This window comes from Fusarium keratoplasticum, chromosome 1 (assembly GCF_025433545.1).
Source record: "Fusarium keratoplasticum isolate Fu6.1 chromosome 1, whole genome shotgun sequence".
NCBI lineage: Eukaryota > Fungi > Ascomycota > Sordariomycetes > Hypocreales > Nectriaceae > Fusarium > Fusarium keratoplasticum.
This window is the reverse complement of record NC_070529.1, coordinates 154498-172130: the sequence shown is the minus strand read 5'-3', so window position 1 is coordinate 172130 and position 17633 is coordinate 154498. Positions and strand designations below refer to the sequence as shown.

Here is a 17633-nt window from a genome sequence, read left to right as displayed (position 1 = left end):
GAACTCATGGAAGTTGGGCCCATCCACAATCTAGGGCTCTCGGCTATGGTGTTTTCCCGCTTTGGATCTCGTTTGGCATGTGTCCATAACCGTGATTCCGATTGTTGTTACTGATTGCCTCTTTGGGAGACATCGCTAAACGAAACACAATGCAGCATTAGGTATTTCTTTTTAATACAGCCTTGAAACTCCATAGTCTCATTTGTTTTGTTCTCATAAAGCGCCTTTTATCAGAGTAAAGGTCACTTGACTAATATTTGTAATGCCAGCTTTGGTATAACAAACAGTATTGAGAGTGAAGCTCGTCAGGTACCCGAAGCTTGGGATACCGCTCTGATCTTGGAAAGATGTTGAGCACAAGGCGTTCTCATACGAGATTGAAACAGTAGTCTAGAAGTGTGGAGGAAGAACGCTGTATTTTAGATACGGCTCTTCTCACCGAGCCATGGGCCTGTGACAAAGTCTAGCCCTTCCCTTAGCCAGCCATCCTGTGTGGTGGCAGAGAAATCAAACCCGTGATCACCTGGGCGGATGGCCACGTGAAACTTGGTATCTGGGTGTAACCTTTGTAGCATGTTGACCAGCTTCCTTGTGCCATCAACTGGAACCGCGGTGTCGTTCTTGCCATGAAGCAGGAACAACGGTGGGAGAAGTGGCATCCCTGTCTCTCTTTGAGGCATCAATCCTGCTTCTATGCGTTCAAGCACAAACAACTCGGGCTCCCGGCCCAGTAGGTCAAGGAAGCGTCCATTCTGGACCACGGCTATGGCCGAATCCAATCTTGTGGGTGGCTCTGCCTCGGTGATGGCGGCATTCCCAGTAGTAGCTGATATGAAGCTATCTGCATCTTCTTGAGGGTAGTTGGACACGCCCACGATTGGTTTCTCATACGGCTTTGTGTAATGAGCTGACTGCATGTCTATCATGGGATAGAGAGCAATGATGGCCTTGGGGCTTGTAAACCCTGACAAAACGGACTGCAAAGCCAGATATCCGCCTGATCCGTTCTTGTTAGCTAACATGTCATGAAGAGTTGAAGGTAACAAACTCACCTGCACTTTCACCCACAAGAAGAGTTTGGGCCAAATTCATTGAGACACTGGACCGTCCTATCGAGGCAAGGTGCCTCCCAGGGCCTCCCGACTGTACCCAGGTCCAGAAGTTGGCCATATCCTGTATGATGTCCTTCCCTTTGACTTCTGGAAGAAGCCGATAGTTAGGGCTAAGGATGATGGCATCGTGCTGATCCGCAAAGTCCAGAATCCATTTGGAGAACCAGGCTGGGAAAAGACTTGATCCTGTAATCTGAATGACTCTGTAAGTTTGAGTAGTCGATACCCTGACGATAGCACTTACAAGAAACCCGCCGTGTATTCTCACAATCACAGGCCTGGCTGTCGTACCTTTCCGCTTGGGAATCAAGATGTCGACTCCAATCTCAACCCCAGCCGACTCAAAGTGAGCTTGAGTGATGTCAAAGCCATCAAAGATGTCGTGAGGCACGCTTTGTAGAAGGTCGATTAGGGTCTTGAACTGAGCGTCACGCTCTTGCTTGGTAACCTCCATTGCGCCTAAACAAGCTCACACTCAAGTTCCCTGTGAGGCCTCTTGGCTGTTGGAGAGAGGAGATAAAAGGAGGAGAAAAGTGGAAACCAACCAGGGCCGTCACAATCTTATACTCGATATGGACAATGGGAGTTGCGCTTGTTCCGCACCTCCCGATACCCCGCTTCTTAGCATATTCCCCAAAACAGTTTACGCCACGGGGACCGTCGGAGCAGTATGGAGCTATCGAGAAGTTGTTGATATGGACTCGTCAAGTTATGGACATTGTTGCTTCCAACATGGCACAAGTGGGACAAAAGATTCTGGGTCATAGCATTGGGAAGCGGATGAATCTCGTGCAAAGCTCGAGCGTTCAAGTTCGGATGAGTATCATAGTTAAAGAGACATTAGTGTCTAATGTTTGTATTTGGCTACTTGATACTGATAGAAAGGCCGTATCGGCCTCAACAATCCTGACGCCATATAACTCACTATCAAGATCCATCAACCTGCTGCAAGGCCTTGTATATCTCGGTTTCTACACGATCTGAGCACTCCAATACCAAGCGATCTATTGTCGTGTTAGTGTTAGAGCCTCTATACGAGTTTGGACAGCCTACCGCCATATGGGATGATTTGAGAAGCAATGATGCCGCCAATGTTATTCTTTCGGTCAGCGAACCAGAAGAGATTGGCCAACCCTTCCCAAGATGCCGTACCAGGTGCTCGTCCTGTTTCAGAGGGAAAGTGGCTAATTGAAAATGACATTCCCCATCCCTCGGTGTGATCGTCTGGCATTGTGGTCAAGGGCGTTGGGTTGGCTAACTCGGGCTTTGCTACTGGAACACACACGTTGCTGTAACGTGGTTTATCGGTAATCTGGTCCGTGAACATGTCTGTATTTGAGGATGTGTTGTTAATGAGCACATCTTCAAATGTCAGAAACGAGTATACACACCTTGAACAGTCTCGGGCTTGAGGAGACGCATGCCTGTTACCTTGTCGATGCCATCGTTGAGCAGAAGTGAGATGAGCCCTGACACTGTTAATATGGGCAGTGGGAACAAAGGGTAAAACTCACTTCCAAAATCAGCCGGCTTTCCAAAGCAACCATGACCTCCAGCGCACGGGGCCTTGTTTCCCTCTCCGTAAGCTAACAATGGTCGTCGGTAGAAGTGATCAGTGGTTGCTAGCTTTTCATCTGCGGACCTTCGATGCATGTAGGCCATATTTGCCTTGGCCTCTTCTGAAGGATGAAAGGTTACACTGTTCATACCCAGAGGCTGGAAGATGTTGGTTTTGAAGTATTCGTCCAACGACTTTCCAGAGACTCGCTCTATCATGACACCCACCCAGTCCATCGAGATTCCGTACTGGAACTTTTCGCCAGGTTGGTTGACAAGAGGTCGGTTGGCTATCTCCACTGCTTCTCCTGAGAAATCATCTGCGCCAACTGGACGAGTGTATTCTGCCAGCTTATCGTCCTCAAAGGCGTATCCAAAACCGGCTGAAGTCTGTTAACACGGTTTCATTCCCAAAACTGGCTTCAAGGGTACTTGCCAGTGTGGTTCAGGAGCATCCGTAGGGTTATCCTTTTCTTCTTCTCAACGAGCGCGAAGCCACCATCAGCTGTGCGAGTCAAAACTTTTACATCTCTCAACTCGGGGCAGATCCTCTCAACTTCATCAGCATCGTCAAGGTGCAACAGACCACGCTCAACAAGCTGCATGCAAGAGACAGAGGTTGCCACTTTGGTAAAAGAAGCCAAGTAAAAGATGGTATCTGTGGACATCAAGCCCTGCGAGGACATGCCTCTCGTGCCAGAGCAATGCTGGAAAATTGGCTGGCCATCGTTTCTGAACGCAATATAGACTAGGCCGGGAATCTTTCGGTCGGCACCTCCGGATGTGTATTCGTCAATAATGTCACGCAGCTTGTCCTGGAGACCTGCAGATAGGATGGAAGACATGGCGGCAGAGTTGCGACTAGACGATGACAGGGAGGCCGGAAGTCCAGAACACAGGGGTCGTTGAACCGAGCTGTTAGTTATCTCGGAACTCCAATGTTTGTATCCGGGACTGTAAGCTTCTTGATTGCGCGTGAACCCTTCCTGTTGACAGGCTTGTCGCTAACCAAGCCCAGTATTTCCAGAGTTGGAGAAATGAGGTTTGGCAGAAAATCGCGACGTTGTGACGAAAGCAGTCCAACGATGGTCTGGTGGCTGCGGGGCTAGCCGAGAACGGGACTATTAAGTATTACCACATTAGGCATATCTCATGAACTAAAGCAACAATAAGAAATGCATGTACATGTATAGGCATGCCGCCTTGAGCTGAACCGAGGAAGAGCAACACTCGGTATCTACGACCCACGAACAGTTCAAAACTTATCAAAAATTATCTCACCGTATCAACATGTCTTCTCCCGTTCGCTATCAGTTTCTCCCCGGCCCAGTCGGTGAGATGCTGCGCTCCGCATCGCTTGCCACTACGGCAGCCATCCCGATAAACGGCACCCTCATCATAACAACTGGACATGTTGGGGTGAACCTGAAGACGGGAGAACTTGTAGCTAGCTCCGTGGAGGAAGAATTCAACGCAGTCTTTGACTGTATCGATGCCGCACTCCGAAACGCCGGAGTGAGCAAGGGCCTCGGTTCAGCCCACAAGTTGACGGCTTACTTTACTCGTGCTGAAGATGAGGCAACTATGCTGGCACTCTTGCGCAAGCGCTGGCCGGGTCATACCCCGACCTTGACATCGGTGGTGGTTGCGGCTCTCGTCAACCCCGGAATGCACTTGGAGCTTCAGGCGGAGGCAATCGCAGACTAGGAGGCGAATTTCGGACGCATGGATAGAGTGGCGAAGATGTGCGAGGCATCGTGGTCGTTCGTCTGGGATAGCTATCAGAATAAGGATTGCTAGGGGTCAAGGATGGACACTCATGGGCCCCTTTCTGCGGTACTGTAGAAGGCAGGTGATTTAGGTCTGCTAGTCGAGTCTGTACATGTCAGCCAACGGGGGCACAAGATGAATGAATTACACGATGCAGGTAGCTTGATTCCATTCTAGCACTGGTCTATAGTAATGTTTTTGTCCCTGTCATGGTGAAACCATCAACTAAGTCTAAGCCCGGTCCGGCATGTTTCGGTAAGGGTTGTTAGGATCGGCCATCTCCTCCTCAACCGACTGAATAGTCTTGACCACCTTTGCAGGGGCCCCGAGAGCGATGGAGTAAGGGGGCAGACTCTTGGTAACCACGGCGCCAGCGCCGACAGTGCATCCTCGTCCAATGGTGACCCCGGGAAGGATCACAACATTGCCTCCGATCCAACAGTCATCCTCGATTCTAATAGGGTGTCCGAACTCGACAAACTTTATGCGGGAGAGGACGCTGGTCTCATGACCCGCCGTGTAGATGTGGACATTGGGGCCCATCTGGACACGATCGCCAATGATGACGAGGCTGGTGTCCAGGATGGTTAGGCTGGTCAGGATTTTTAGTCAAGCCGTTGCAGACAGGTGATCTGAGGGTTGCTTACCCGAAGTTGAAGAAGCAGTTCTCACCAATGGAGATGTTGGAGCCGTAGTCAGGCGCAAAGGGTGGCTCAATGAAGGTTCCTGGGCCGACTTTTCCGAGCATTCCAGAGAGCATCTCGAGTCTCTTGGTGGCAATCTCTTCGTAGTTGCCAGTATTGGGATCTAGGTTGTTGAAGTTGTATGCCACGCAGCGAGCCTTGTGGCGACCCTCCAACAGCTTGGGGTGTAGTGGGTTGTAACTGCAGGGATGTGAAGCCTGAGGTTAGACAGACGTCAAAGGTGCATGTGCCATGAACAAGACATACAGCATGCCTGAAATCATCTTCTCGTACTCGTCACACCAAGGAGTGCCCTGCAAGCCCTTGGCGAGCTCAATGATCTCGGGATCCAGCTGCTGCTTGGCCATGATGAAAGATAGTGACTGTACGGGGGGAAGGAGATAGGACTGATGGTTGAGTAATTTGAAGGTTTATCGGGTCAAAGGCGACATGTATCTATCCAAAGATATCAAAGATTGCTTGCCTGCTTATCCGATGCGGAGCTGGTGAAGGTACTTGCTAGGTGGTTGGAGAGTTGAGGTTGGCTTTAAAGCGCGGAGAAGTCGGACGCGGTGAGACGTTATTACCGCATTAGGAATTACGAGATGCGGCTTCCCCTCCCATGGGATCCGCAGTGGAGACCATGACCCGCACAGTGTCGGACCGGCATCTGGACGGTGCAGACGTTATCGCTGCTGAATCTTGAAGCCATGGGTCAAGGATCACGGCAGAGATAACCGGCGCTGCCATGGCCGACCCTTCCCCGCGTTTCCGGGCCATGTTGGCTGTGGGGGAGGGTCTGGGGTGCGGAGGAAAGGGCCTTTCGGCATTGATAGGAGATTGTAGAGATGGTTCAAGGCCGAGATTGCCCAGTAGCTCGCCAAGTACCAAACTTGAGAAGATAGCCCGGCGCGTTTTTACTTAAATGTCGACGGCGTGACCCTGTCGCAACCTTGTTCCATCCTCTTTCGATCCCATCATTCCTTCCAAGTCTTTGGCCATCTCCTTGTTTCCTTCACTCAGCACATCATCATGGCTCAGAACACCGTCGGCGAGGACATGGCCAAGGTCAAGTCCCATGCCACCAATGACTCGGACGTTGGCATTGGTAGGGTCGAAGACATGCGTGGCGAGGTCTTGAAGGGCGATGCCGTCGATGACAACATTCTCCTCGCTCAGGGCCACGTCCCTGTTATGAGGCGTTCCTTCAATCTTCTCGGAACTCTGGGACTGGGCTTCAGGTAATCGCATCAGTCCTCGAGAATCGATTCCCTCATACTTAAACGTCGTCTAGTATCACCAATTCGTGGGTTTCGTATGCCAGCTGCTTCGGACAGAGCTTGCTCTACGGCGGACCCCAGGCCACAGTCTTTGGCCTGATCGTTGCCTGCGCCGTTCAATGGATCATCATTCTCGGTCTTGCTGAACAGGCCTCGGCTTTTCCGTCGTCAGGAGGTCAGTGCTTCTACCTCATCTTGGAATCTGTCGGCTGACCGATCTCCTTACCACACAGGCCAATACCACTTCACCTACATCCTGGCTCCCGAGAAGCACCGACGATTCGCTGCCTTCGCGGTTGGCACTATCAGCGTCCTTGGCTGGTGGGTCATCACCTGCTCCGGCATCTCGAATAACGTACAATGCATCATCGGCATGATCCTGTTTGTCAAGCCAGAGTATGAACCGCAGAACTGGCACTCCTACCTTCTATACGTGGGACTCATCTTGATTACGCGTGAGTCGGCTTGGAACAAACTCTGCGTTCCCCTGACTGACGACTTGAAGTGATCCCCATCTTCACGATTCCTCAAAAGCACCTTGGAAAATGGACACAGGCTTGTCTTGCGCTCTCGGTGCTCGGTTTCCTCATCGTCACTGTCACCATCTTGGCCATGTGCGATGAATACAACCACCCCAGCTTCATTACCAAGTTCGACGGTACCAGTGGCTGGCCTAAAGGAGTTGCCTGGGTTATGAGCGTCGGAAACGCCATGTACGCCTTTGCCAGCATGGACGCCGTCATCCACGTGGCCGAGGAGATGCACCACCCTGGAAAGGCCATTCCCAGAGCCATGTAAGCAACACTCCAAAAACTGCGATCTTTCCAGATGCTGACAAATTCTAGGAACCTCACTCTCATCATCGGCCTGGTTACCTCTGTTCCATTCATCCTGGCTATGATGTTTGTGATCAAGGATCTTGACGCGGTTCGATCGGCCCATCTTCCCAGTCTCGAGGCTTTCTACCAGGCTACTGGGAGCAAGTCGGCAGCACTTGGCCTACAGAGTCTCCTTGTGGTAATTTTCTACTGTAAGTCTTCTTTGGCTCTATGCTTTGGTCTTTGACTTCCGAGGGCCGTGCTTTATTGACATATTCTAGCTTGCATGCCTAGCCAATGGATCACTTGCGGTCGCTTGACCTGGGCCTTCTCGCGAGACGTGAGTATTTTTCCTTGCAGTCTCTCGAACATGAACTGATGAAAGCGATTTTGTAGCGTGGCCTACCATTTTCCGAGTACTGGAACCACATCTCGCCTTCTCTTGGGTTCCCCGTCCGAACCACGATTCTGTCAGTCGGATTCTGCATCCTTTACGGCCTACTTTACATGGCCAGTAGCCAGGCGTTCAACTCAATCATCACCACGGCGGTTCTTGGAGTCAACATCTCGTACGCTGTGCCACAAGCAATCACCCTGTTCCATGGTCGCGAGAACAAGCTCCCTGAGCGACCCTTTAAGCTTAGCAAGGTCGTTGGCTATCTCTGCAACGCGTGGACACCGCTCTGGGTTACCACGATCGGCATTTTCATCTGCTTCCCGAACAAGCTTCCTGTTGATGCGGGTTCCATGAACTAGTGAGTTGTCACCCCGGGTGATTCTGATAATATCACTGACTGTTTATTAGTGTCTGTGTTGTGCTGGGATTTATGGGGCTGATTCTGGTTGGGTTGTGGGCGTCCGTTCGACGCTACTTTGAGGGCCCAAACATTGACTGGGAAATGCTGAGCACTCAATACGAGCAAGAGTCCTAGAGCTGCCAAGTGGCCCCCTTTTAGGATGGGCAAGGGAAAAATTCAGCTCGGAAATATACGATGACTACACTGGTTCGTGATAGAACGATAGGTACTAGAGCACCCCCCGGTAAGGGCTGCTGATGGGACAGGATGAACTGTCTTTGGCAAACATGTACAAGAAGCTTGAGAGTCAAGGCTTAGAGAGGTAGAGAAATTGATAGTGAATTTCTGAAACAAAATGATTATTCCGCGCACACATCCTTACATGGTTTGTTTTGCTCGGCGAGAGACCGCGCTACGGCGTTGTCTCAGGAGCCCCTTAGTCTCACCACAAGCCCAGAATCTTGATAATTATCGGGCTCATTTCTAGCTAGAATCCTAGGGATATGAGACTTGGCGTTCTCTCAACAAGGACACCAAATGTGCCCCGTGTGTACTTGGTGATGCCTTTTCTTACACAGAGCTTAGACAACATATTGTTGGTGATAATGGCACCTATCTATTTAAAAAGGGCATTGACCACGTTGACACCGAACATGATCACTCATACATGGCAGCATTAGAACGCAGTACGGTATGTGATAGTAAAAATAGGACAATTCTCGGCTTGCGTGTTGAAAGATTTTCAGCAGTAGCTATGATACACTAATACATGTCGCTGGTTGACGCAGTTGTTGGCAGACCAGACGCGGTTCTACAGCCTGCTTGAAGCCTTCTTGTTGGAAGCAGTGATCTCACGGTGGGCAGTCTGAGCATTCAAGCTGCCCTGCTCCAAGGCGCCATCAATTGCAGCTCGCCATCCATGGGCCCAGTCAGCAGAGGCAAAAAAGACATTTCCGTGTCGACTCTGGAGTTCATCCTGATACTTTGACATGTAGCCAGGGCGCCACCAAGCAGGACCACCTTTGGAAAAGGGGTCGGTGCTCCAGTTGTGCAGAATCTATAGCCCTGTTAGTATTGTCCTCAGGAAGAGGAGTGTAGACATACTAGTCGCTTGACATTCATGGGGTGAATCTTGTTCAGAGCATCGATTGTCTTTGTCGCATCGTTCTCTGGGATAAAGGTGTCACGCTCATCCGCACCAAAGGCGACGACATGGACGTCTCCATTCGGCAGAACACCGTCACCGTAGCCGTACATCAGAAGCCCAGGGAAACGCATTCCGTTCCATCTCTCAAGTTCCTTGTTGCTGACGTCGGCATGGACCTTTGTCATGTGGTTAACATGACCAATGTTGATAGCTTCTTGGCGACGTTGCGAGAGAGGAGGGGAGAATTGAATATCCTTGAGAACATTCAAAGGAATTGTGTTGATGATCTTGCGAGCACGGAACCTGTCGCCGTTCGTGGTTGAGACGGTGGTTGGGCCATCTCCAGATGATGCCTGGACGATGGACTTTACCTGAGTAGAGAAGGCATACTCCAAGCCAGCGTCGGCCGCTTCTTGGAACATGTTCTTTGCCAGGGCGGTTTGCCCATCTCGGAGCTTGTATCTCAGCCAGACGTCGGTGAAGTTGTCCGAACTATGCATAAGGAGGGCATGTGAGCGGACCATGTCCCAAAGACTGGAATCCTTCATGTGTCCTCCGGAGATGTGGAGAAGGAGCGAGACGAGAAGACCCTGCTCCTCAGCCGTAAGCTTGTGCTTGATATCCTCAAATCGATCGTGGCATGAGATCTGATCCCACTTCTCGACGGTAGCACGGTCCACGATGGGGTTATCGAGCTGGGCGTGGGGGAGCGGGCAGATAGTGCGGCCGAACTGGCCGTCGACGTTGACAAACATGTCCCAGCCCTTGGCCTGCATGGCACCAGCTTCCTCATGGCTGAGCTTTCGTGGTTCGGCTCCTGTTATGAAAAGGTGGTTAATGGAGAGAAAATGGTGGGTAGGTGAGAAGAAAGTTACCTGGGACATTGATAGTATAGTACCCCTTGTGCATGTCAGGGCTTCCAGTGGTGATAAGGTCTCGGTCCATGTTATATCTGGTCATTTCTCGGAACAGATATCCCATGTGATGAGTGACCCAAGTTCCGCCCATCTCGTAAAGGAAGCCTTGTGAGGCATTGAGCAGGCATCCAAGAGATTGGATATATGAGACTCACCATCCTTCTTTGCCGTGTAGGTTCGGCCACCAATGCGATCTCTGGCTTCGAGAAGCAGAACGGAGTGGTCTAGTGTAAGGTGTCGCTGGTTAGACTAGAGATGCAGATGCAGGAGGTCAGGACGCTTACTCAGGAGGCTCAAGTCGCGCGCTGCAGCAAGACCCGCATATCCGGCGCCGATAACGACGACATCGTAGACCTTGTTGGCATTGTTCAGGGCACGGGCAGGAGAGATGACAGCATCGCTCTCGATTCCAGTCTTGAAGCCGGTTTGAGGCTCCCACACGTGTCCGTCTCTGGTCTTGGGGGTCATTTCGAAGAAATTGTGGTAGTTTTGGTTGGAAAACGAGTCTTGGTAGTTGTCAATGGCTTGAGAGAGCTTCTGTTTGGCAAGATGGAACCCAAACTGACGTATATCTGAGCTAGCTCAGTACGTAGAGCTTCTTATCGGAAGCTTCTAACTTTTGCTAGCCGGTGTGGGCCCCTTTTAGTCCCTTCGTCTTCGGTAAGGTCCGTCATGGCTGCTAACACTTGTTGGAGAGTCGGCGATCTCGGTGGTTCGATTCCTTAACACCATTTTAGGAAGTAAGACATCCCCGCATCTCGGTATACCCACTTCGGGCAGTTGGCTCTACTTCCACATTTGGTATGACCTTCAATTCTCCGCATGCATCATGAGCGGAGATGACATCGACTTCAGATGCGGATGGAAGAGCTACTTAACGCCTCTCGATGTCCGGGGTTCAAAGCTTCGTAACCACTCTTGTGCAAGCGAAAGTACCCCTTGTTCATCTCATACAACATTTATCACACTCATCTTCTAGTTTCTTTCTACTCTACAGAAACCATGCCTGACTTTACTGGTCTCGAGCTTACTGGCAAGACTGCCATCGTCACTGGTGCTTCCCGGTATGCCATCCTCTCGCTCGGATCACGTTGCTTTTGTTAGCTCAGCTTGGAAGACTAATCGATACGTCGCAGTGGACTTGGTGCCGGAATCGCTATTCTTTTGGGAAAGCGGGGTGCCAATGTCGTCGTTAACTATGTGTCAGCTGGTAGCAAGGAGCGAGCTGAGAAGGTGGTCAAGGATATCGAGGCCAACGGCACCAAGGCCATCCTCTGCCAGGCCGACGTCAGCAAGCTTGAGGAGATTCCCAAGCTGATTGACGCCGCTCTCAAGATTAGCACAACCGGCAAGATTGAGATTCTCATTCACAAGTAAGTCCATGCCTCTGGAGAAAGGGAGAGTCCGGCAGCTGACACTGTTACCCTGCAGCGCCGCTCAAGGCAACGAGGCCAACCTGGTAGACACTACCGAGGACTTTTACACACGGCACTTTGATGCCAACGTCAAGGGCCCTATTTTCTTGACAAAGGCGGCTGAGCCTCATCTGCCCAAGGGTGGTCGTATCGTCTTCATTTCTTCCGCGGGAGCTCGTCTTGGTGTTGCTGGTCAAACCGTGTACGCAGCCACCAAGGCAGCCGACGAGGCGCTTGTACGAGTCTGGGCCAAGGAGCTTGGCCAGTCTCATGGCATCACTGTTAACTGCGTCAACCCAGGCCCCATTGCCACAGGTAAGAAAAATGCAACGCAGTGTTTGGCTGAACTTTGCTGACCTATCATGACAGACCAATGGTTCCAGAGCGATGAGCAGTTCCTCAAGGACATGCAGCCTCTGATTGACTCTACTCCCGCTGCGGCGCGAGTCGGTGAAGTTAGCGACATTGCGCCTCTGGTTGCTTTCCTCTGCACTGATGATGCTAAGTGGACGACGGGTTCGGTCCTGTCGGCCAACGGTGGTCTGTACAATTAGAGTAGTTAAATAGTAAATGAAGCCACGAGATATATACGGCCAATTTAAAAAGAAGATGAAGAGCCGACTTTCCAGAGCACGCAGTAATAAAATGAGGCCAGTGACAGGGGTCGGACGCTGTCGAATACGGCCTAGCCAGATGATTGTATCGTCAAGTCTCCGTCTCAAGACAACCCCAGATGATCGCCGTGAGAACCGAATATTCCTGCCATGCCCTCCATCATGTGCATATCTCAATTGCCCAATCGTCCAGTGGGTGTTGTATCTTAGCTCGCCCATGACTCAACCTCCCCGCACTCTAGCTCTCCAACCCGGATCCATTATCCGCCACTCCAATGCGCACTGTCTCGCCCTAAATGTAGAAGGGTTGGCCGATGGGACTTTAGTGGATCATGCCCGTTTTCCTCTCCCCACGCTTCCCGAGCTTCCTTCCTCTTTCTCTGCTACTCTCTTCTCCAACTCCATCTTTCGCCGATCACGATAACATCACCAGCCATGTCGCAACCTCAGACTCAAGCTCAAGCCCAAGTCAAGGCCCCTCGCGAATTCAAGTTTGTAGGCGCCTATAGCCGCAAGCGACGCCGTCGAAACGGTACTGGCCCGACTGGGCCGAAGAGTACAGCTGCCGTGGCCTCGACTCCCCGAAGTGCACCTACACCCGCCGCGCCAAATTCCAGCCCTAAAGTTGCGAGTGGAAAGGAAGAAAACAAAGACAAGTCGCAGCATGGCTCGCCTCCTGTTGTGACGCATCCGCCCGATGTTCAAGTTCCACCACCTGACACTCCCATGGTATGCGAAGAAACCGCCAACCCAGTCGACAGCGAAATGATGCTGCAGCCCGTCACTGAGGGCATGAGTCAAGGAAATGACATAGACTGGTCCTATTCGAGCTTGATGAACCCATTCTTTGACCCGGGTCCATCCTTTGTTGCTCCCTTTGACCAAATCAACGGGCATCAACAGCTGCCCCTTTACTTTGGACCCGACATTCCTTTTGTGCAGTTGGATGAAAGTTCCTCTGCCGACAACTCCCCCGAGAATCACTTCATTGGACCTAATCTTCCCAACGAGAGCAACGGAGCCAATGTCGAATGCGATGCCGATGGGCAACCGTCAACGATCGACGAGATTGTCCTGCCATCGTTGAGCTCCCAAGAAGCTCCATGCAATATCAGCCTAACAATAACCCAACTACTAACGCGATGTAAGTATTCCATTCCTGCTATGAGCCCTAATCTTCCTTCTGACAGAGGATAGATGATCAAGAGTTTTGCGTCATGCCTTTGACACACGATTTCGATGCCAACCCTTTCCGATTCGACGCCGAGACTGGTAGAGGCTCGCAACTCCTTCTTCACTGTATCTTGGCTCTGTCCTACAAGCATATTAACCGCGATACCGGCTCTTGTGCTAGTGAGGCCAAAATGCACAAAAAGAAGGCTCTCCAGATGCTCAGGGATATGGAGGGCAATTCACAAGCGTCACCAATTGAAGCGACCTTTCTTGACGCTGTGTTGATTCTAATGACATTAGATGTAAGCCCTCGCCCGATATATAGATCGGATAGTGTGTGCTGACAATTTCTAAGTGCGCAACTTCGGCTCATGGACCATGGACTTGGTACTTGAAGCGTGCACACAAGATGATACAGGCTACAGAGGGTCTGAATGTCAAGAAGACTCCACGGATGCAAGCACGTATAGAGATGCTAGTCTGGTAATTCTACTCTAATGGCAGAGAGATGGGTTCGAATCTTGCTGACTGTCTAGGTGGGATGTTACCCTTGCCCTTACGAGCCGTCAAGGATGCGTTCTATCCGAATCTACAATCATTAGTCTCTTCAACCACGACAAGTCGAGCAACGAGACCTTTTACAGCGTGTCTGGGTGTCCAGAAGCCCTGTTTCGACACATGATCCGTTTAGGATCGTACGCGAGGGAATTTGAACTTGTGACCAACATGACGTGTGTGAAGTTTGACATGGGGCCAGTGTTGGGAGTGGAAAAAGAAATCAGGGAATGGACAGACCCCGAGTATGGCGATCTCCCTGATCAGATCGTCGCCGACACTCCCCCCTCCGAAGGATGTGACATCGGAGAGGTTGCTCACTACAAGGAAGACCTTCACCACTGTGCGGAAGCTTGGCGATATGGTCTCCTCATCTACATATGCCGCGTCTTCAAGTGGCAGCGTGACCAACCGGCACCGCCAATCCTGGGTTTCCTTGCGCGCAAAACGCTCAACCATGTCACATCCTGTAGATACAGCTCCATGCTCCAGAAGCAGCTGCTACTACCTGTGTTCCTTGCCGGCTGCGAGACAACGGACGAGCATTTGCGTCAGGTTGCTAGGACATACTGTAGCTGGTGGAATGAGCGGACTCGATATGACATGTTCCTGACGGCCAACGCTCTGCTCGAGGAGGTATGGTCCAACGAGACCCCCAATTCGTGGTGGGGCTCTATCATTGACCAAAAGAGTCGTTCCAACGTTGGAACTGGAGATGCTCGCCAATATTTATTCGGTTGATCGGAGTTGGTTCGGAGTTGGGAGGGTTGGCGCAGGACTTGTCTGTTCGGTTGGAGAGTGGGATCTTTCGTTCGGCTTTTCGGTACAAATCGATCCTTTTCAAGCTCTTTATTTCATCAGCGACTTGTTGCTCCGTTCCTAGGTTGTTGTAAAGTCGTTATCAAGTCGTTGTCGTCGTCATGCTGCATTTTGACGGGGGAGAGACTCGAGACTAGGACACGCGATACCGAGACGGATGGGCTACTCTGTTTGCCCAGAAGGAAGGACCTTGATGATTGCGTGGCTTACTTACGTTGGCATGTGTCATGGTGGTTTTCTAGACCGAGGGCACCATTATCGTTTCATGTCAACATGCCCTGATGGGATGGGACAACGGGATTTCGTGAGTGCAGAAAGAGGAGAAGAAGGAAAAAGGCTTTGAATCGGAGATTACTCTGGGACGGCGAGATTTTATTGATTTCTAATTTCTTTTTTTGGAAATGCCTTCTACAATGCTCGCATTCGCCCTTTAGGCCACGCACACGCTGATTTGCCGGAGTTGAGGCACGTTTCGGGAAAAAGGAACGGCCCTTGCATAACAAACACTGCAGGCATGCCGTAAATGAGTGTCTGGGCCTCGGTCGATCACGTCCGTCGTGCTCTAGGGACGATTTGGCGTGCCTCATTGATCCATCTTCCTCCAACCAAGGTTGAGACCCCTGAACGAGGAAATGGATAGCGAACAAGTCATCCCCTGGCCATTTGGAGACTACTCCCTAACAAAGCGAAATGTCCAGCAGGCAGTTATCAGATCAGAGTGGCTCAACACCAAGCCTGGCAGTTCGCGTTGTTCGGCGAAGCCATGCCAGGTGTCATCGCCACTCGAGACCTGCCTTTGGAGAATGAGTTGGAAACACATCTCAGAAAGGTTCTTCCATCGAAGAGAAAGGTAGCGCGCAATTTCAATGTTGGCAAACGCTCCGAAGTAGGCAGCTCGAGTCAAGTTTTGCCTCTTTGGCTAGAGATACTGGATATCCAATTCCACCAACTTCATCAGGAACTTGGGCGACAACGGCCGAGGCAGACACGGCGGCTTTGCCGATGAGTCCGCTCTTGGAAAGTCGCATGGACATGACCGCGTCGGTCTCGGCAAAATGAGCGTGGATCAGTGGGCCACGGCGCTGAGCCCCCAAGACGTAGCAAGGGGTGATGTCAAGATCACAATTACCCAAATAGGAAATACGCAAGATAGCTCAACCCAGATGCCTCACCTGGTGTTCTTGCTACGAATCATCGGCAATTAAGTCGCCAAGGTACCTGGACAAGGGATCATCTACTTAAGCAAGGCGTGATGCATCGTACATACTCATTCCCGACAACTCAAGTCACATTCATCAGCCTCATCCTACTCCCTCATCTTTGCCCATTCAGCTCCCCTACAAACAACACCACCAAACCAGCCACAATCACCAGAAATGGCCACCATGGACAAGGTTTTCGCCGGCTATGCCGAGCGACAGGCCGTTCTCGAGGCTAGCAAGAACCCACTCGCCAAGGGAGTCGCTTGGATCCAGGGTGAGCTCGTGCCCTTGCACGAAGCCCGAATTCCTCTGCTCGACCAGGGTTTTATGCACAGCGATCTGACATACGATGTGCCCTCCGTCTGGGATGGTCGCTTCTTCCGTCTTGAGGATCATCTCAACCGCCTCGAGGCCAGCTGTAAGAAGATGCGCCTCAGGATGCCTCTCCCCCGAGAGGAGGTCATCAAGACCTTGGTCGACATGGTTGCCAAGAGTGGCATCCGGGATGCCTTTGTCGAGTTGATTGTCACTCGAGGCCTGACTGGCGTTCGAGGAGCCAAGCCTGAGGAGCTCCTGAACAACAACCTTTACATGTTCATCCAACCATATGTGTGGGTTATGGACCCTGAGGTTCAATACACTGGTGGCCGTGCTATTGTTGCCCGAACCGTCCGCCGTGTCCCTCCTGGCTCCATCGATCCTACCATCAAGAACCTTCAGTGGGGTGACTTGGTCCGTGGCCTGTTCGAGGCAAACGACCGAGGAGCTACCTATCCCTTCCTTACTGATGGTGATGCCAACCTTACTGAGGGCTCGGGTTTCAACATTGTTCTTATCAAGGATGGTATTCTGTATACTCCCGACCGTGGAGTTCTTCAGGGTATCACCCGAAAGAGCGTGATTGACGCTGCGCGATCGTGTGGCTACGAGATCCGGGTTGAGCACGTTCCCATCGAGGCGACCTATCAGGCCGACGAGATCTTGATGTGCACAACTGCCGGAGGCATCATGCCTATTACTACTCTCGACGACAAGCCTGTCAAGGATGGAAAAGTCGGCCCCATCACCAAGGCTATCTGGGACCGATACTGGGCTATGCACTGGGAGGATGAGTTTAGCTTCAAGATCAACTATTAGGCGGTTAACTTTATTGTATCAAAAATAGAATAAATGCATGTTTCAAGTATCTTTGATGAACAAAAAAGTTTCCACGGCTGTGAGAATTGCTTCGGTCTAAATCACTTCTATGCGCATCTAGCTAGGCATGTTGCTTGAGCCGGACAACCCTCTCTCGCACAAAGCTCCATCAAGAGTCCAACCAAAAGCTTTCCTCTTCCTCCAAACTACATGTCGCTCTTGCTGTCAAATTCTACAGAGTCACTTTTGCCAAATCGGAGCAATGGAGGCGATCTGATTCGGCAATAACTGCCCAGGCGACATCTCACTCCCATTGCGATCTATCCGGATACACAATGTAGACGCGGTAAGTTATTTTAGCGTTTCTCAAAATATATTAACCGCAAGAGGAAATAACCCTTGCTACAGAAGAAGAAACTCTAACCGACGAGAATAGAGTAAGCGTCGACTGGACGGTGGTTGTGGGTCGGGCTTCTCCGGATGCTGACTTCCCCTTTCGGGAAATAGGATCAGTGGCAACCTTCGGATCATGGAGTGAAGGAGTCTGGAAACATGGAGAATGGAGATGTTATTGAGAAAGGGGCCCTATGAAGGGAGCATTGTGTTCTTCAAATGCAGACACTCGCCGTGACAGAAG

General features: G+C 51.1%; 9 protein-coding genes across 9 annotated transcripts; 5 read left to right on the top strand and 4 right to left on the bottom strand.

Annotated features, from left to right (window-relative positions):
• Positions 1 to 419: 419 nt before the first annotated feature.
• NCS57_00005300 (Abhydrolase-3 domain-containing protein) lies at positions 420 to 1581 on the bottom strand (the record flags this gene model as incomplete). Its single annotated transcript, XM_053050146.1, has 3 exons — positions 1357 to 1581; positions 1053 to 1305; positions 420 to 997 (listed from the first exon to the last, which is right to left on the bottom strand). Exons 1-3 carry the CDS (start codon positions 1564 to 1566, stop codon positions 420 to 422), a joined length of 1041 nt encoding a protein of 346 aa, XP_052918661.1. The 5' UTR covers positions 1567 to 1581.
• Positions 1582 to 2039: 458 nt separating this feature from the next.
• Positions 2040 to 3514, bottom strand: NCS57_00005200 (Beta-lactamase domain-containing protein; the record flags this gene model as incomplete). The annotated part of the gene is made up of 5 exons (XM_053050145.1): positions 2040 to 2116; positions 2166 to 2441; positions 2504 to 2581; positions 2627 to 3052; positions 3106 to 3514. 5 exons carry the CDS (start codon positions 3512 to 3514, stop codon positions 2040 to 2042), a joined length of 1266 nt encoding a protein of 421 aa, XP_052918660.1.
• A 445-nt stretch (positions 3515 to 3959) lies between these two features.
• NCS57_00005100 (uncharacterized protein) lies at positions 3960 to 4376 on the top strand (the record flags this gene model as incomplete). Its single annotated transcript, XM_053050144.1, has 1 exon — positions 3960 to 4376. The coding sequence occupies one exon, from the start codon at positions 3960 to 3962 to the stop codon at positions 4374 to 4376; it is 417 nt and encodes a 138-aa protein (XP_052918659.1).
• Positions 4377 to 4670: 294 nt separating this feature from the next.
• NCS57_00005000 (Mac domain-containing protein) lies at positions 4671 to 5490 on the bottom strand (the record flags this gene model as incomplete). Its single annotated transcript, XM_053050143.1, has 3 exons — positions 4671 to 5031; positions 5087 to 5323; positions 5390 to 5490. 3 exons carry the CDS (start codon positions 5488 to 5490, stop codon positions 4671 to 4673), a joined length of 699 nt encoding a protein of 232 aa, XP_052918658.1.
• Positions 5491 to 6154: 664 nt separating this feature from the next.
• NCS57_00004900 (uncharacterized protein) lies at positions 6155 to 8152 on the top strand (the record flags this gene model as incomplete). The annotated part of the gene is made up of 8 exons (XM_053050142.1): positions 6155 to 6363; positions 6417 to 6577; positions 6636 to 6857; positions 6908 to 7196; positions 7248 to 7432; positions 7502 to 7560; positions 7617 to 7975; positions 8026 to 8152. The coding sequence occupies 8 exons, from the start codon at positions 6155 to 6157 to the stop codon at positions 8150 to 8152; spliced, it is 1611 nt and encodes a 536-aa protein (XP_052918657.1).
• Positions 8153 to 8828: 676 nt separating this feature from the next.
• On the bottom strand, positions 8829 to 10549 carry NCS57_00004800 (Amine oxidase; the record flags this gene model as incomplete). The annotated part of the gene is made up of 5 exons (XM_053050141.1): positions 8829 to 9074; positions 9122 to 9981; positions 10040 to 10186; positions 10237 to 10305; positions 10366 to 10549. 5 exons carry the CDS (start codon positions 10547 to 10549, stop codon positions 8829 to 8831), a joined length of 1506 nt encoding a protein of 501 aa, XP_052918656.1.
• Positions 10550 to 11083: 534 nt separating this feature from the next.
• NCS57_00004700 (uncharacterized protein) lies at positions 11084 to 12050 on the top strand (the record flags this gene model as incomplete). The annotated part of the gene is made up of 4 exons (XM_053050140.1): positions 11084 to 11145; positions 11218 to 11454; positions 11513 to 11811; positions 11866 to 12050. 4 exons carry the CDS (start codon positions 11084 to 11086, stop codon positions 12048 to 12050), a joined length of 783 nt encoding a protein of 260 aa, XP_052918655.1.
• Positions 12051 to 12545: 495 nt separating this feature from the next.
• On the top strand, positions 12546 to 14579 carry NCS57_00004600 (uncharacterized protein; the record flags this gene model as incomplete). Its single annotated transcript, XM_053050139.1, has 4 exons — positions 12546 to 13254; positions 13308 to 13585; positions 13639 to 13766; positions 13820 to 14579. 4 exons carry the CDS (start codon positions 12546 to 12548, stop codon positions 14577 to 14579), a joined length of 1875 nt encoding a protein of 624 aa, XP_052918654.1.
• A 1454-nt stretch (positions 14580 to 16033) lies between these two features.
• Positions 16034 to 16996, top strand: NCS57_00004500 (uncharacterized protein; the record flags this gene model as incomplete). The annotated part of the gene is made up of 1 exon (XM_053050138.1): positions 16034 to 16996. The coding sequence occupies one exon, from the start codon at positions 16034 to 16036 to the stop codon at positions 16994 to 16996; it is 963 nt and encodes a 320-aa protein (XP_052918653.1).
• Between the last annotated feature and the right edge of the window lie 637 nt (positions 16997 to 17633).